Source organism: Chlorocebus sabaeus, chromosome 20 (assembly GCF_047675955.1).
Source record: "Chlorocebus sabaeus isolate Y175 chromosome 20, mChlSab1.0.hap1, whole genome shotgun sequence".
NCBI classification, from domain to species: Eukaryota; Metazoa; Chordata; class Mammalia; order Primates; family Cercopithecidae; genus Chlorocebus; species Chlorocebus sabaeus.
This window is the reverse complement of record NC_132923.1, coordinates 27257848-27276491: the sequence shown is the minus strand read 5'-3', so window position 1 is coordinate 27276491 and position 18644 is coordinate 27257848. Positions and strand designations below refer to the sequence as shown.

Here is an 18644-nt window from a genome sequence, read left to right as displayed (position 1 = left end):
CTTTTTTAACCAGTTGCCAATCAGAAAACCTTTGAATCTGCGTATGACCTGGAAGCCCCTCCACTCCCGCTTCAAGTTGCCCGGCATTTCAGCTGAACCAATGTTCATCTCACATGTATTGATTGATGTCTGATGTCTCCCTGAAATGATTAAAACCAAGCCATAGCCCAACCACTTTGGGCACATGTTGTCAGGATCTTCTGGGGCTGTCAGGGGACCTTGGTCACTCATATTTGGCTCAGAAGAAATCTCTTCAAATGTTTTGTAGAGTTTAACTCTTTTCATTGACAGAGCCTTAGAATTTAGGGTGGGAAGACCCAGAACTTGCAAGTTTATGTGAGGAAGAGCAGAGAGAAGAGGATTGCCTCTTCTGCTAATGAAGATGGAATGCCAGTTGCTTGCAGGATGTAGGGTACATGGAGGGTGGGAAAACCAGAGCCAAGTAGGGCTTCCCTCTCTCCAGGCAAGTAGTAGCAAAGTGGAGCTCAGAGGGGAGGAAGGGAAGAAGCTGTTAATGAACTGCATTTCTTCTTCCCCTCGGAGCAGCCCGAGTAGAGAAACTCTACACTTCATGCATCCTTGGATGAGTAGAGGAGGAAGTTTTAGCAAATTGGAAGTTAATTTCTCCTAAGGAAACTCCACCAATTTATTATTATTATTATTATTAATTTTATTTTTATTTTTTTTTTTTGAGACGGAGTCTCGCTCTGCCGCCCAGGCTGGAGTGCAGTGGCCGGATCTCAGCTCACTGCAAGCTCCGCCTCCCGGGTTCACGCCATTCTCCTGCCTCAGCCTCCCGAGTAGCTGGGACTACAGGCGCCCGCCACCTCGCCCGGCTAGTTTTTTGTATTTTTTTTAGTAGAGACGGGGGTTTCACCGGGTTAGCCAGGATGGTCTCGATCTCCTGACCTCGTGATCCGCCCGTCTCGGCCTCCCAAAGTGCTGGGATTACAGGCTTGAGCCACCGCGTCCGGCCTTATTATTATTATTATTATTTTTTTTTTTTGAGAGACAGAGTTTTGCTCTGTCACCCAGGCTGGAGTGCAATGGTACGATCTCATCTCACTGTAACCTCCACCTCCTGGGTTCAAGTGATTCTCCTCCCTCAGCCTCCTGAGTAGCTGGAATTACAGGCATGTGCCACCACACCCAGCTAGTTTTATATTTTTAGAAGAGACACAGTTTCACCATGTTGGTCAGGCTGGTCTTGAACTCCTGACCTCGGATGATCCACCTGCTTTGGCCTCCCAAAGTGTTAGGATTACAGGTGTGAGCCACTGTGCCCAGCCCACATTATGATTTTGAAAGCTGTTGCAGTACCAGGAAAAAAAAAAAAAAACAAGGCAACAGAACTTTCACCTCCATTAGAAAGACAGCAAAGCCAGAAAGTATAGCTTTCAGGCACAAAAATTCTTCGCCCAGCCAGTAATCTGGGAAATATTGATATTTGTTTTCCTCACCTCAACCCCAAAATGATATGTAGGAACAGGTGTTTAAGTTTTTGGATAAATAATGAATTAGTGAAGAAATTCTGGTTGGTCGCGGTGGCTCATGCCTATAATCCCAGCACTTTGGGAGGCCGAGGCAGGCGGATCACAAGATCAGGAGATCGAGACCATCCTGGCTAACACGGTGAAACCCAATTTCTACTAAACATAGAAAAAATTAGCCGGGCGCGGTGGTGGGCACCTGTAGTCCCAGCTACTCGGGAGGCTGAGGCAGGAGAATTGCTTGAACCCAGGAGTTTGAGGTTGCAGTGAGCCAAGATCATGCCACTGCACTCCAGCCTGGGTGACAGAGCGAGACTCTGTCTCAAAAAAAAAAGAGAAGAAAGAAAAAAAGAAAGAAAGAAATTCCACCTCTCCCAGCCACAGAGTAGGCCTGAACTCAGAAGTCCTCCTTAAGTGTCAGATGCATAAATGAGAACAGTAAGGACTCCAGCGTGCTTCTCCCTTGATGCAGAATGTGACTGGAGGTCTTGGGCAGTGTGATTTTATTTCTTCACCATGAAGTTTGGGAATATATAATCTTTAAGGGATGACCCTTGAGTAATTCAGGGAATAGCAAAGGCATGGGGCTGTGGGCTGAGGCCAAAGGTCTGACTTATCCTTAGGGCATCGTAGCTGGGGATATTTCACCCCTTCCTGACCTAGGTCCTGCTTCCACTGGAGGGAGGCCTCTTTGCCATTGTGTACATGGCTGGCTGTCACTGGACTCACTCTGGTCCCTCCCCCGACATTCTCAAGCAAAGGTTCCCTACAAATGATTCGCATGACTATTTTCTCAATTTTCAAAGGGATAGTATATAACTAGTAACATTCTAATTGCATAGAAATAAGTTAATTTATGACACAAAGGATGCCTTATGGCATGGAGGCTTAATTCTTGTGGAACCTCAGTTGAGGACTGGAATAGATACTTTGCCTCAACTGAAAATAGACCTTTGGTCTGAACAAAAAAGCCCTTCACATTCTGCTCAACCAAATTGCTTCCCCAACCTCCTCAAAACCTTTCCTAATATGTATTGCCTCCTGGAAATATTTTCTTTTTAAACACATGATTCCAACCTAGACCCTCTACAGTGGGGATCGCCGGATGAAAGGGATGAGAGAAAACAGGAAAGCCTTGGAGTCAGACAGACCTGGTTCAAATCCTAGCTCTGCTGCTTACCAGCTGCATGACTTGGGACAACTTGTGAACTTCAACTTCCTCATTTGTAAAATGAAGATTAAAAGGGATAAGGCACTGAGTTCAGTGCCTGTTGCATAGAAGACTGTTTTAGTAATCTATGATTATATAGCAAACCACTTCAAAATTTAGTGGCTTGAAACAACAGCCACTATTTATTTGCTCATGAGTTTACAATGTGGGCAGGGCTCTCCAGGGGTGATTTGTCTCTACAAGGTGCTCGACTGGGGCTCTGGGGTCCAAGGTGGCCACATGCGTCTGGGGCCAGGGTGCTGGCTGTCAGTGGGGATGCTTGGTTGTCCTCCACGTGGCTTCTCATCATTCAGTAATGTAGCCTGAGATCCTTTACATGGGAGCTGACTTCTAAGAGGAAAAGTAGAAACTATGGTACCTCTTAAGGCCCAGGCCTGGACTGGCACCTCTTCACTTTTGCTACATTCTTTCGGTCAAAGCAAGTCACATGATTCAACGGAAGGGGAAACAGACTCCAACTCCTGATGAGAGGAGCAGCATGCTCATACAAAGACAGGAGGAACTGTTATCATCTTCTGTAGATTCTATCACAGAACACCTTCCATATCTTATTTGTCATCAGAATGAAAACAAAGATAATCAAGGGAACCTCACCTTTATTCTTTCCTGGGTTTAATGAGACTCTGCTCCAATTTCTTTTTTCTTTTTTTTTTTTTTTTGAGACTGAGTCTCGCTCTGTTGCCCAGGCTGGAGTGCAGTGGCATGATCTCGGCTCACTGCAAGGTCCAGCTCCTGGGTTCAAGCAATTCTCCTCCCTCAGCCTCCTGAGTAGCTGGGATGAGAGGCGCCCACCACCACACCTGTCCAATTTTTTTGTATTTTTAGTAGAGACAGGTTTTCACCGTGTTGGCCAGGCTGGTTTTGAACTCTTAACCTTAAGTGATCTGCCTGCCTCGGCCTCACAAAGTGCTGGGATTACGGGCGTGAGCCACAATGCCCAGCCTAATTTTTGTATTTTTGTATTTTTTTTTTTTTTTTTGGAGACAGAGTCTCGCTCTGTCGCCTAGGCTAGAGTGCAGTGGCGCGATCTCGGCTCACTGCAAGCCCCGCCTCCCGGGTTCACGTCATTCTCCCGGCTCAGCCTCCTGAGTAGCTGGGACTACAGGCACCTGCCACCACACCCGGCTAGATTTTTTTGTATTTTTAGTAGAGAGGGGATTTCACCGTGTTAGCCAGGATGGTCTCGATCTCCTGACCTCGTGATCCACTCGCCTCGGCCTCCCAAAGTGCTGGGATTACAGGCGTGAGCCACCGCACCCGGCCTAAGTTTTGTATTTTTATAGAGATGGGGTTTCACCATATTGGCCGGGCTGGTCTCGAACTCCTGACCTCAAGTGATCCATCTGCCTCAGCCTCCCACAGTTCTAGGATTACAGGTATGAGCCACAGTGCCCAACCCTCCAATTTCTTGAGTATCATTCCAGCCCTCAGGTCTTGGGGCTCTGTCTGTAATTAGCTATGTTCATACTTGTGTTCTGCTGTTTGCCTCTTTTTGGTAGATGTGTGTCCTGTTATCCCAACTTAAATTGGAAAGCCCATAGAAGCAGAGAGCAAGTCACCTTCGGCATCTCTTTCCAGCACTTAGTACTGTAGAGAGTTGAATTCAGTTGTGTCATAGATGTCTAGGGAAAAGAACAGCGTTAAAAACCTCTGTGGAAGAGAATGTGGATATGGGAAGAGAAAGGGGAGTCTTAAGGCCCTGTGATTCCTTACAGCATGGCTAAAGGATGGCAACTTTCCATATGTTTCATAGAAAGTCTCAAATACAGGAACATTTAGGCACTGGGGAGCCACACATTTATTTAGATGAATCCAAACCAGACATGGTGCCGAAGCTCCTTGACACAATCTCACCACTGGCGGGCTTCCTGGAGGCACTGAAAAGAGATAGCACTTTGTAGCCGTGACAGCAAATGGCCAGAGGACACCAAGCTGCTGAGGGCACCATTCTCACATACCTTGGCTCCTGTGCCATGAATTCACTTCATTGCCGGGCACTGGCTGTGAGAGAGGGAAAGGGGCAACTAACAGGAATGCAAGTATCATTAACACAGAGAGGGAGGGGAGAGAGGGAGAGCTGTCTCTGCAAGCCGACTGTCGGAGAGCGCTTTCCTGAGAAGTCTGTACTTGTAATGCATCCCTTTGGGCTTTCATTTGCTACATACCAGTGAGAGCCTTAAATAAATGTCTTATGGGATCAAATTCATTTCCAATTTCCATCAGCCAGCAGCTACAAGTCAGAGAGGACACTGGGAACTTGTTTTCTTTAGTTCTGTCTCAAGCTTCTTTTTCACCTTATGCATCAATTTGTACACAACATACCTACTGTGAATGACGGAAAATCTAAAGGAGCTGTGAAGTTCTAAATGATGAGCTGAGTTGCCTTTTGCCAATAATGTGCTGCTTGGGACCACACACCTAAAGGTTAAATTATAATTGACATAAATGAGAAGGAGGATTTTCTTCTCTTGGAGGGGAAGGAATCTATAAGCTTCAAAGTAAAAAAAAACAAACAAACATATTAATCCATTTTTTACCATGCTTATGATCCTGAGGTGTTTACTCAGTCAGCAGGAGCAGCCTCCCCTGTCCTTATGTACCCCACAGGCATAAGGTGCTGTGACTCTTGTGGGTTCCTGCACTCCGAATTGTTCCCTTGACATCTTTTCCTACAATACCTGCCCAGCTCCCTCCCCTAGAACCTCCTTATGATTAGGTGGATGCTGTCACTCTTCTTCAGAGGACCATTAGGTTTAATTTCTACCATCAACTTGAGAAGTTCAGATGGAGAGAGGATATGACAAAAGCAGACTGCATCTAGTATACATTCTCTCCACAGGGATGACAGTATTTGCTTTTACAAACAGGCCGAACGCGGTGGCTCATGTCTGTAATCTCAGCACTTTGGGAGGCCAAGGCGGGCGGAGCATGGTCAGGAGATTGAGACCACCCTGGCTAACATGATGAAATCCCGTCTCTACTAAAAAAAAAAAAAAAATAGCTGGGCGTGGTGGCAGGCACCTGTAGTCCCAGCTACACAGGAGACTGAAGCACAAGAATCATTTGAACCCAGGAGGCAGAGGTTGCAGTGAGCCGAGATGGCGCCACTGCACTCCAGCCTGGGCAACAGAGCAAGACCTCATCTCAAAAAAAAAAAAAAAAAGAAAGGTTACAACAAAAGTGGTCACCAGTGGATACATGACTGGAAGACTCAGGAATGCACCTGTGTCCCTGACTCAACAACACTAGCCATAAACAGGAACTAATCCACTGACACATCTTGCCTGTCTTTACTTACCTTTGTCAGAGTACCACATCTTCTTAGGTGTCCTCAATTAGGAACTGCAATAATTCGGACATTTATCAGTGTTAACCTCTCAGAAATCTCTGAGAAACCTTCTTTCAGAGCATTAGCATTAGAAATAGAAATATTCTATTTCAGGTTTTTGGGGAGTCAATGGTGCTAATTAGGTAGTCTATACATAGAGAAGAACAGGACATGTAAGGGCTTATTCATTCTCAATTCATGCAACAAACATTTAGAGTGCCTACTGTGTGTCAGAAACTGGGCTAGACACTGTGGGGACAAAGGCAAATAAGATGCTGTCCCTGCCCTCAAAATGCTTATAATTTAATAGGGAAACATCTATAAATAGAAAATTATAAAACAGTATGTTAAACACAATGATAGAGATCTGAACAAAGTGATAGGTATAGATAAGTGATTAAATACTTTAAGGAAGTAGAGAGGATATGCAATATTACCTGTAAACAAACAAGAGGGGAAAGTGAAATAAAGCCCGACAAACAGCTGCAGCTTTCCTAGGCTGAGTCAGAAGATTGCACAGCATAAAGAAAAATGAGCTGAGTGAGGACAGGGAGACCTGGGCTCTTTCCACCAGTGCCAGGTGGTCAATTAACTGACACTGGAAATCATGGGCAAACCAGTTCTCCCCCTGTACTTTCGTCTTCTCTTTTGCAAAATGGAAATAACAATTCTTCCTATATTATTGAATTGCGATGGAGAGAAATGAGATTGTAGATAATTAAAATGTCTCCTCCAAGACATCCTGATGATGACAGTGATGAGAGGGTCCAACTGAGGAGCCCCTTCTCCACCTAGGCTTGCGTCTCTGGCCCCTGACTCTTCCACCAGTGGAGAGAGGAGGTGACTGGCAACCTAAGGCACTAGTTCTCCTCTTGCCCTTACCTTTCACATCCACCCGACAGTCCACAGATGCCTCCCCTAGGGGGTTCACTGCCTTGCAGGTATAGATGCCTCCATCAAAGGGACCAGGCTTGCGGATCTCTAGGGAGCAGATTCCCAGGTGAGTCAGGGCTCTGTATTTAGGGTTGCCTTGGATATCCATCTTGTTCTTCAGCCAGATGATCTTGGGCTGAAAGACAAAGATGAGGGAGGCAGCAAGGAGGGGCGGGGGTAAGAACCAATAGTCTTTCTGTGCTCAGTTTCTGGGACTCTGTCTACATAGAGATAATGGCTTTCCGGAAGGCTCCCTGTTCCTTATGTTGTGGGAAGGGGTTCCCCTTCCAGTACCTTCAGTAGTCGCCCAAGTTCCTTCTCTTGGTTGAAAATAGCGCCTGAAACTTCACTTTCTTTGCCAATATTTCTGACTGGAAGAAAACTGCTAACTTCTATACCGTGCTCTCAGGATCAGAAGCACTGAGCATCAGGCTCACCTGTTGTGAACCATTCGTATTCTGTTCCCACTGCTGACTTGTGAGTTGCCTCTGTTCCCTCTGGTTAGAGAGTAGCTTCTAGAGTGGGCTCTTGATATCCCCCTTCTGAGATGTTATCTCCATGTAGTCTGGCCCAGACTCAAAACCCAAAAGGTTCTTGGTACAGGTTATTAATGGTGTTTTATGCTGTGTGTGGAGCACGATGACTAGATTGTAAATAGAGAGGCTTGTTCAGGATTGTGGCCAAAGGCTGAACTCTAGGCAGCTTGCATGTGCACGGCCCTGATGGGATGAGGTACGGATGGGAAGGAGAAACCACCAGGACTCCGTCACTCCTACCAGAGACACAACTTGAAGCGCATGCCTAATTGCCAGCAGGTCAGTAAGCAACATTTTCATATATGAGAAACAAACACTCAAAAGGAAATGTCATTCTCATTAGTCTGTCTTGGACTCCAAGCACCCCGACTGTTCCTAAATACCATGCTGTTGAAGAGGCAAATGGCGGTGATGGTAACAGATGTTATGTTACAATGCTCTGCAACTCAGCTTATGTTAGGAGAGGCAGGAACAGAAAGCAGCTCAGCACAGCACCCCCAAGAGCCCCCACTCACCCGAGGAGAGGCACGGACACAGCAGAAGAGCTGGGTGTTATAGCCGGTGACTGTAGTGCAGTCGGCCAGAGGCTGGGTAAACTTTGGGGCTTCAGAGAAATCTCGTTGGGCAAACCCCTTGATCTTGTAAACAGTAGCTGAGGGCACCAAGAGGGGCTAGGATGTAGCTTCTGAGACCCCAGCCCTCATCGACTCATTATCCTTAGCCTTTTCTTTCTTTCTTTTTTTTTTTTAGATGGAGTTTCACTCTGTTGCCCAGGCTGGAGTGCAGTGGCTCTATCTCAGCTCACTGCAACCTCCACCTCCCGAATTCAAGCAATTCTCCTGCCTCAGCCTCCTGAGTAGCTGGGATTACAGGAGTGAGCCACCATGCCTTGCTAATTTTTGTATTTTTAGTAGAGACAAGGTTTCACCATGTTGGCCAGGATGGTCTCGAACTCCTGACCTCAAGTAATCTGCCTGCCTTGGCCTCCCAAAGTGCTGGAATTACAGGCGTGAGCCACTGCACCCGGCCTATCCTTAAGTCTTCCCAGCTCATGGTCCCCGTGCCTCCCTTACCTGCTTTCTGGATGTGGGCGAGGTCCGTGGTGATGGGGGCTGTTTCACTGAGTCCGCATTGGTTTTCAGCAAAGACACGGAAGGCATAGGAGTTGCCGATGATGAGGTCGGAGACGATGCAGCTGGTGCGGTGATAGTGCTCCAGCACTGTGAACCACAGCTGCGGGGCCGAACATGATGCCAGAAATCAGCCACTCCATGTGGAACTACCAGAGGCCTGTCCCAGCATGCCCTCTTCCACCCTCCTTCCGCCCCAGCTGGCCTCACCCCAGATTTTGTGTCAGCCTTCTGAACTGTGTATCCCAGGAGTGCTGTATTCCCCGTATCTTGGGGAGGTGTCCATTCCAGGGTCGCGTTGAAGCCCCAAACGTCCACCAGCTTAATACTCTGAGGAGGGCCTGGCCTCTCTGAAAGGGCAAAGCCATGGCAGTGGGTGCAGCACAGCCCACATGCATTGAAGTCACTTCAGGAGTGCCCCAGCCCCTTTTCCTGCTCAGCTACCCTTCCTGTGCCCACCCTGTGTCCCAGACATGACGTGGGGGCCTTGCCCCAGCTTCCTCAGCTCTCTGAGCTGGCTCCTCTTCAGCCTGGAGAGGGAGTTCCTGAGGACCCCCCATCTCCCACTCCCCGCCCCCCCCGCCGTACCAATCACCAGGATGTCAATGGTGGCAGTGGCCTCCAGGCTGCCCAGCTGCACACGGAGTTGGTAGCGACCTGAGTCAGCACGTTGGGCTTCTCGGATGAAGAGGATGGAGTCTCGCTCCCCGTTCCGCACACTCACACGGCTGGTGTCCAAGGCACAGCCATCGTGTGTCCAGATGGCTTGAGGTTTGGGCTTGCCCTGAGGAATGAGGGTAATGCTTTGAGCAGCCCTGAGAGGCTTCCTGACTCTCCCTGCTGCTGTAGGGGTCCCGTCCACCCTAGGTCCACAGGGAGGCTTGACTTGGAGCTGCACATTCCTTGAGTTAGAAGTTGGTCGACCCTCCCGGGGGCCTCCTCCTTTCAGCAACAACCTAAGGATCTTGGGAAAGGGGGATGGCTTTGAGTCTCCCAACCTCTGAGAGCTTAGGTCATGAACACCCGGGGCAGCTATGACCCAACTGAATAACCACTCAAACTGCCAAGAACCCTTCTAACTGCAAGCTCCGTGGCCTCTGCAGACCGAATGGTATGGATTAGCCTCACACCATCTCATGGGTGCACATCCAGTCCTATCCAAACCCACCCTCAGGACTGCAGAGGTCATTTGGCCTCAGACTTCTGGTGATGTGACCCCTTCTATCCAAGGCTGGGAAGATTTCCCCTCTGCTAGCAGGACTCTTGGCATCTGTTTCCAAATCCGAAGCCTGGGCTGGCCCCAGACATGGACCCAGTATGGTTCTCGCGTGATCACCTGGAATGGGATTAGTAGGTTCACTGTGTCCCCAACCTTCCGGATGTAGGTCTGCCTCAGGGCCCGAGGTAGCCAGATCTTGGGGTGCTCTGAGTGATGGAAAGAGAGAAAATAGGAGATGGATACTCAGAGAAAGTAAATCCTGCCTCCAGCTGCCTGCTGTGGGTGGGTGGCCCAGGAATCAGTCACCAAATTAAGCATTTCTTAGAGGGAAGGGGAAGAGTGCTCCCATCATCCTGCTGGGATTTGGGGATGAGGGCTTGGCTTAAGGAACACCCTGGGAATGTTAAGTCTCAGCAGAAAGAACACTGGAGCGCAAGTCTGACAGTTCTCTTAATTTGTAACTCTCAAAGGCTGACTTTCCATCATCTGGAGGCGCTCCATCCTGATGGAGGCATTTTTATTTTTCTGTTTATGTACAGACCAGCCTAGTCTGTGTGGTTTGTCTTTCCACCCTTTTCTACATTTGTCCTTAATACCATTCCTTTTATCAAGGCCACTTTCCATGTCAACCCTGACCTCCCAGTTAAGTCTGAGTCTGAGGAGAACGCTCTCCATTCTGCAGGCAGAGTCAACACCCTGGCCTCCCCAGCTGCCCACGGAAACAGCACTGATGTCACTGCAGAGGGAGCACATGTCTGGGTCCCTTCCTCTGCATGGCCACTCTGCTCCCGGGCGTCTTCCAGTTTGCAGAGGATCATTTTGTACAGATTCTGGGACAGATGAGGTCCACCGCTCATTTCCCGTTGATCTCCCTGGCCTGCCCCAGTGAGAAGCGGAGATTAGATGATGTGTTTGAGCTTCCAGGATGAAGACAGGAGAGGCCTGGAAAAGTGCTGAGTGTAGGTTTGGAGAATGACCAGGTGTCATTTCTCTCCTCCTGGGATGCCTCACACTGTCTCAGCTGCCAAAGCACAAATATTCTACCTGGGCTACCTCAGGGGCCTGGCTGAGACGGACACCATTTTCTGGCCTTTTCCTGGCTGCTGTCTCTTCCTTTCTCAGGCACAGGCGTTCGCCTGGCTGATGTTATCTTCAGTAGAATGTGATAGTGCTTCAGTTCCCAACAACCCAGGATTCCTGCCACAGTTCATTCTTGGCAGTTGGAAGAACTTCACCCCTGGTACATTCCTGTGGCAAACAGCATGACTGCCTGATAGTGGATTCCAGACTCTTTGCTAACGCACACTTCTGTGAAAATACTTCCCTAAGCATTCACTATGACATATGTCTGTTTACTTATAGATGAACTGTTTAAATATGTACATTACATAACACAAACATGTAAGTGACGCAACTGAAACAGAGCTTCTACTGTGTCCTTCCTCCAGCTCAATCGGCGAGCACTGTCCAGAGAACTTCACTCCCGGAGTCTCCCCATGATAATCTCAAGGTCGCGAGACCTTTGCAAATGAAGATCAATAGCAATGTACAGTGCACACAGTCCGTTTGATTTCTGCAGTTTCCTTTTGTGCTGTGTGGCTTATGTTTTCACCCGGGCTGTGCCTGTCTTAGACTGCACCTCAGGAATACGTGATGAGGGGACTTGACAGGTCTGCGTGCCCGTCCTCCCTGCCCTGCTCAGGGCTTGACTGCCTCAGCACAGATGCAGCAGTCCCAGGCGGCTGAGCGACCCTGCTGTGGCTGCCCTCGGCTGGGCTCTGGTGGCTTGGGAGGGGCGGGGCATGAAGAACAGAAGAAGTGTTTGTGTGATGGGCTCCTCTCCTGTGGCCATCTTGGCAAGCAAGCAAGGAGTTGAAAACGGGTGGATATGACTTAAGGGTGTTTTGAAAAAGAGGGCTGTACTTGAAAAGGAGGGTAAAAATCTCATCTTGTTGGGCTTGGTTTCCCACTGTTGGGGGAGGAAATAACCCTTCTTACATTTGCTGGAGAGAAGGTGGCTGTGCTGTTCCTGTGCTGCCTCCCTATAGAATGCCGGCGTTGGGAAGGGGCTGTAAGCACCAGAACAAGGAAGCTGGGAGGAAGAGGGCTCCGAGAAAGAAGCCGGTATTCTGGAGACCTCCCGGCTAGCGGTGACGATGTGCCTGGCACCTGAGGCTCCTGCCTCCCCATCTAAGATTGTGTGTCTGCAGGACCCATTCTCAGAGCACTAGCTGTGTCCTGCCCGCCAGTGTCCACCCGGCACTGAGCACCAGTCAGGGCTCAGACAGTGGCCTGCCCCTGGAGGGAGGAAGCCCAGAGGGAAAGCAGGAGCTAGACACACCCAAGAACTGCAAAGGATTGAGGCGGGGAGAGGAACCCAGGTCTTCACGCCTGGCAGAAGTGCCCACTGCGGCCCGCCCTGCCGAGACCTCAGGTAGGGAATGGGCTGTCATGGGTAGCTGTGAGCTGATGTATGTGTTTCCACCTAATGTTTCTTAGAAAAACACCTTGGAAAATGTTAGCGTTCTTACATCTGAACCAAAGAGAAAAATGAAAGAAACGGGTTTATGTGGAACATAAGCTAAGGTGGGGGAGTTAGGGGAAAAGGAGCAGACTGGCCCTTGAGATCTAGAGAGGATCCCAGCTGGGCAGAGAGAGCAAGGAAGGAGGCTGCCCGCGAGGACGGTGGTCTCTCTCATCCTGGACGGCTCCGTTGCCGGTTCTCTGCTTATCAGTGGGTTTCCTGACAAGATGACAAAACTTAAGTCTCTAGAATGGACTCTGAGGATGAGCAGGTGAGGCCTCTGCTCCCAGCAGGCTCCTGGCTCCCTGTGGGAGGGCAGAGGAGGGGCATGAGGCTCACACAGCTGACTATGTGCAGAGGTGGCAGGAGACAGTGTGACAGCTTCAGACGCCCGGTCAACAGGTCAGCAGCATGCGCTCCAATCGCCTCCCAACCCAACCCAGGCGCAATCTGACTCTTTGCTAAGAATGTGAATGCCGGGCTCATTTGAGGCATCTCTTTTCACACATCTGCAGTCAAGCGAGGTGTAAATTGTACTGACCTTGGGGAGGCATGGCTTTCCCTGATGCCCAAGGTCTTTCTCCTCCTCAGATGCCAGGAGGGATGTGAACCAAAGCCTAGAGTCTTTAAGAGCCTAGGTTTTCTAAGAGCAGGTCTGTGAGAGTCACAGTTTGGTTTTCTCCCTTCATAGGGTCTTAGAGAAAAGGCATCTTGAAAAGTCCTTTAAGGGCCTTTGGTTCTGAGCTGGGCTGCTCTCAGTCCGACATTTCTCTCAGACAGAATGCTGTCTAATTCTTTCTCAAAGATTCTTAGAGAAGACTACTTTAGTCCGGGCACAGTGGCTCACGCCTGTAATCCCAGCACTTTGGGAGGCTGAGGAAGGTGGATCACCTGAGGTCAGAAGTTCAAGACTAGCCTGGTCAACATGGTGAAACCCCGTCTGTACTAAATATACAAAAATTAGCTGGGCGTGGTGGTGGGCGCCTGTAATCCCAGCTACTTGGGAGACTGAGGCAGGAGAATCACTTGAACCCGGGAGGCAGAGGTTGCAGTGAGCCGAGGTCACACCATTGCACTCCAGCCTGGGCAACAAGAGCAAAACTTCATCTCAAAAAGAAAAAAAAAAAAGAAAAGAAAAGAGAAAACTACTTCAAATCCAAAGATCTTGAGTTCTGATTAGAAAATTCCTCCTAATACCTACCCTACTTTTATCCTGCTAAAGTTTATGCCTGGTTTACTATTCTATAATTGTTCCTATCCTCTCATAATTCTCTTTTATGGGATCAGTCTTTCTCCAGCGGCTCCCTAGGGGCTGTATAGTTCAGACCAATGTTACTAACTATGACCTGGAGAGACAAGAATTGAGATGGAAGCACTGGAGAAGTGGAGAGGGTGTGTGTGTGTGTTTGTATGAGGGTGTATGTATGTGTGTGTGAATGTATGTGCGTGAATGTGTGTGTTTGTGTACATGCACGAATGTATGGGTGTGTTTACGTGTGTGTGAATGGTGTGTGTGTGTACGTGTGTGTATGAGAGTGTGTGTGTGTGTGAGAGAGAGCCTGCATACACACGTGCCTATGTGGGTGAAGGGTCACCAAAAGAGGGGGAATGCAGGAGGCTAGCTACGGCTTTGAAACTATCCAGAGGTTTCCAGAAATCCAAGAAGTACCAGGATTTCTTAGAGAAACATTACCAGATGCCTAGGATGTGGCCTTGGTCTACTCAGAAACCTGTTTCGAGGAATGCAATGGGAAAGGAGTGGGGCAAGAGTGTCACTTTCTTGAAGACCATGAAACTAAGGTCAGAAAAAATAAAAGAACATAGGAACAGGCAACACTTCTTTGAGGAAAAGACTCCACCCCACCCTGTCCCTGTGTTACAGTCGTCCCCCTAGTGCTTGATGGTTTTAGCCCTGGCTCACTGTCTCTCCAACACTGCTCCAGGCATAATTCCTGCTGGTCCCAACACCCATGTTTCCAGTCCCTGTAGGGTCTCTCACATCCAGCCCACCACTCCTCCAATAACTTTGTCCTCTCCTAATTCAGCCACTGGTCCCTGTGGCTATTTTCTAGACCAAGAGCTACAATCCTTCTATGATCAGAATTACAAGCATCCCACTGTCTCATCACCACCTCTATAACAGAGATGGCTAACTGTCTAACAAAGTGTATGTTACCCCTTCTGTAGTGTAGCTATCTCTGAGAAGTGGCTACCCGGCCACCTTTTGCTGGATGGCCATGAGACTAGTTCTTGCCAATGAGACCTAGGTGGCAATGGCGAGAATCACTTCTGGTCCCAGGCTTTGAAGAAGTTAGATTTCTATTTTCTGGCACCTATGATGAGCACCTGGCACATCATAGGCACAACCTAAATATTTGTGGAAGGAAGGAGGAGGAAAGGAATGACAGAAGGAAGGGCGGGAAGAAAGGTCACTCCTAGGCATGAGATTCGGTTTCCCATGTCTGGAAGACACAGAAAAGTTCAGACTGAAAGAGCACACACAGTCAATTGGAGCGATGTTGCTGAAGTCAGCAGATGGGCTCTCCCTCCTCCACCTCAGCGTCTCACCTTCTCCATGGGAGGGATGCAGCTTGTTACCCAGCCTCTCCCTGTTTTGGAAGCTCTCCTCTCGCCCCTGCCAAGCTTTGTCTCCAGGACACAGTGCTCAGTGTAGTGCTGAGGACAGACATAGAACTGTTTACCAATGCCGGCCACCTACTCCTGCTTATTTAGCCACGTAGCAGGCTTGCCAAACTAAAAGCTCATTGTTGGCCATTTGCAGTTGGTTTTGATCTTGCAAATTAATTTCTATTTCTGATGCTTGCTCTAGTTCCCATGTTTTCACATGCTTACTGTGATACTCAGTCCCAGAGCTCTCTGTAAGCAAGAGGAGTTAGGAGGAAGAAAGGCTTTGGAGCTCTCAGGTGGCTTAGGGGTCATCTAGTCCAGGCCCATGGCACCCTGAAGGATCTTTAGTGGGGGTTTGTGTGTTTTTTTTGTGTATTTTTCCTGGGGCAAGAGTCCACAGCTCTCATTAGATTTTCCTAGGGGTCCATATCCACCAAAAGGTTAAGACCCTGATTTAGTTCAACTCCTCAATTTACAGATGAGAAAATGGGAGTGGATTGACTTGCTTCGGGCCACAGAACAGAGCCAAGATTTGAACTCTTGGAACTTCTTTGTTCCAAGTAGTTAACAGATGCACATATATTTTGGAAAGTATTCAAAGGTATTCTTATTGCCAGTGACTTCTAGGGTATCACTGGGTTGAGCCACTGGGTGCTAGTGGCCCTGAGGCCTGCAGTGTACAGAGCTGCCGCACACAAGAGGGTTTGGGCTGCATTTTCGGGCCCGTGACTGGGGGCTGTCAGGAGCTGGCTGCAGCCAGAGGGGAGAAGCATGGGGGAGATGAGCGCCCTCCCTTGGGGTTTTGGGGAGACCAGTAGAGACAGCCAAGGCGTCAGCAGTCTCAGTTCTCATTCTCCTGCTGCCTGTCACTTATTCTCTGGGCCTTTTAAGGAAAGAAACTGGTTTTCTGCCTCAATCACCCCAGCTTAATATATTAACACTAACTTCTGCTCCCATCTTCAATGGGACAAACTTGGCCAGCTCTCTACCCTTGACATTCTAACAGTTTCTGGAAACCTGGCCTCTCCCATGAGGATAAGAAGCAGAGAGTATCTGCTGCACAACCCTATGGAGGCAGAATGCAGCCTTCACCTCTCACTTGGAAATATTTGATCATTTATTTACGTCTTAGTTTGACCTCTTCCAAGGCACTCTGGATCATCTCAGCAATCCTTTCAACTACCCTGATAGGTAGATGTTACGAATCACCATTTTACAGAGCGAAAATGGAAACTAAGCAGTTCAGTGACTTGTCCAAGGTCACAGGGCTATTAGAGGCAGCACTAGGAATTGAGCCTACAGCTTTGCCTCCAAGTCTAGTACATCTTTTCCCCTGCCTCTTCCTGCCCTGGGAGTCCATGTGTTTCTTGTTTGTGGTCTTTTCATCCTCTTCACTCAAGAATTCCAGGTGAGCGCCACGAAGTGGTTAGCTACAGAGGCCTCAGTCAGGGCATTCGGGGATGGGCGGCAGGAAGCTGGGGGTTGGAATTCGTGCCAACCACCTCCTCACTTGGGAACGCCTCTTTGCTGAGAGGTGCACAGAGACCATCGTGAAGGGGAAATCGAATGCTTCTCCCAGACGAGCTCCACCTCTGTGGAGCTCAGACTCTGAGGGGTCAGGATCTCCCATGGGAGCATCTGGAGGTTGGAGGAGGTCCTGACCCCGCGGCACTGCCCAGCAGAAGGCCGAGTGTCACTGTGCTCCCCCACTCTTAGCCTCCCCATTGCCATAGCTTTTGATTTCCCTGTTCCTTCTGCAGACAGCCACTCTCTCTCACCCCTCAGTCCCTTCCTGACTGGCCATTAGTATATCAGGTCCTCCCAGTCCTTATGACAATTTTTTAAAAGGTAAAAATATAAACAGATCATTTTTAAGTCACCGTAAAGTGCCACCAACATCATCACTGACTTCTCAGCTAAAACACAAAAACTTAGCAGAGACATTTGAGCAGCAAGTCAGACTCCATCAAGGACAGGGGCTGGGGGCTCCCACGAATGATCTCCAGCCTAAGCACCAATCCTATAAAGTCTTTAGCTCAGCAAAAAACCTGAGGTGCCACCAGGAAAGTGGCAATGTCCTCCCCAACTCCCACCACCCGGCCTCGCCAGCCTCCCCACCCGCCATGGGTCACCTTCTATAGGGGGCAGGAGCTGGGGAGTGGGGCTGCCAGCCCCCTGTCCAGGTGAAGCCTGGGGTGGTTCAGCATCCGCTGGGCTGACTTCTTTCACCTTCAGCTTGGATCCTACGGCCACCTCCGGAGCTGTGGCTGCCTCCATGCTGGGCCTTCCCAGAGGCTGAGCTCCAGCTCTAGATTTTCACTGCTGGTGATGAGGGAGGGGCTGAGCACCTGCTCCCAGGCTGGCCTCCCGGGTCCCAGCCACAGGGTTACGTAACTGGGCTGGCCTTCCCCACTCAGCTACGCCCTGCAGAAGGGCTGAAGTAGGGGTTGGGGGAGAGAGGAGGATCAAAGAGCAGCCAAGAATAGCCCCAGGAGGAGGACTGAGGTGGCCCGGTTATCTCGAGAGAGAGATGACACCCCCCACAGCACCAGCGGGGGAGGGAGAGCTTGAACACAGACCATCCACAAGGGACCTCTGATTTCTGTCGGGAGGGTTGAGTGACATCTCTGCTCCTGACCTCCAGTTCATCCCGCAGGGCATTCAGGTCCCAAAGAAGGGGCCCAGGATCAGTTGACTCACAGCAATACCTGAACTGCTCTTTCTCCCTCTGCTCCCACATTCAATGAGTTGTAAAGTCTTATCAACTCGACCTTTACAGGGCCTGTCCCATCCTCCCACGCTCCCCGGGGGGCAGCGGGCACAGTGCAGTGGTAGGTGGAGACTGCACTCACACTGGCTGCCGGGGCACCACTTGGGGCTCTGTCACCAACTAGCTGTGTGACTCACAACACATCACAGTCTCTCTTCAGTCTGTTTCCTCATCTGTAAAATGGAGATAATTATAACCGTAGGGTCGTTGTGAGGATTAAAGAGGTAATCTCTGTAAAGTGCTTAGCAGAGTGTACCCGACTAAGTGCTTGATAAATGTAAGCTATTTTTAGGTCAGGCCAGCACTTCCCCCTTTGAGAGCTGTCAATGGCTGCCTTGCCTATGAGATGCAGTACAAATAAAGGGAGAGGCAGCAGTGGTAGAGGGAGGCGAGCTCAGAGGACCTGCATGTGACTTCTGGCTGTACCACTCACTCACCAGCTGGGACTCTGGGCACATCACCAACTCGGAGTCTCAGGTCCCAGCCTGTGAAACAAGGGATGATGCCATGATTGTGTTGAGGATAAAATGATACAATCTATAGGAAAGCGGCCAGCTCACAGCAGGTACTAGTCACATTAGTAGGATTTCCAGACTTAGCAAACTATCTTTCTATACGTGTTGTACATGCCATGGCCACTGCCGCTTTCCTGTCATACTCCCACCTTCTTATCTCCAGAAGCCAGCATCCCCCTGCATTTTAAAATGCTTTTAGAGCAGTTTAAAGTCACAGCAAAGTTGAGTGGAAAGTACAGGGTTCCCGCAGCCCCTACTCGCCCCTGTTATTTTTTTCATGAAAAAAAAAAAAATGGGTGCAGTTGAATGAATGGACTGACTTCTTACTCATTTTGCCCTC

General features: G+C 49.2%; 1 protein-coding gene across 18 annotated transcripts; it reads right to left on the bottom strand.

Moving 5' to 3' along the window:
- Positions 1–1755: 1755 nt before the first annotated feature.
- MYBPHL (myosin binding protein H like) lies at positions 1756–18142 on the bottom strand. 18 transcript variants are annotated; one of them, XR_494061.3, is made up of 11 exons: positions 17152–18135; positions 9985–10073; positions 9237–9432; positions 8859–8998; positions 8592–8751; positions 8034–8170; positions 6932–7118; positions 6020–6063; positions 4680–4722; positions 4281–4598; positions 1759–3051 (listed from the first exon to the last, which is right to left on the bottom strand). XR_494061.3 is itself a non-coding variant. In XM_007977710.3 (9 exons), exons 1-8 carry the CDS (start codon positions 17294–17296, stop codon positions 6053–6055), a joined length of 1065 nt encoding a protein of 354 aa, XP_007975901.2. In that variant the 5' UTR covers positions 17297–18135; the 3' UTR covers positions 2822–3051; positions 6020–6052. The 18 variants fall into 18 exon arrangements, 2 of the variants coding, with proteins under 2 accessions (XP_007975901.2, XP_007975897.2); XR_005240380.2 differs by adding an exon at positions 5044–5139 and having other exon boundaries at positions 1756–3051; positions 4281–4722; positions 6020–7118; positions 17152–18142; XR_005240383.2 differs by having other exon boundaries at positions 1756–3051; positions 6020–7118; positions 17152–18142.
- Between the last annotated feature and the right edge of the window lie 502 nt (positions 18143–18644).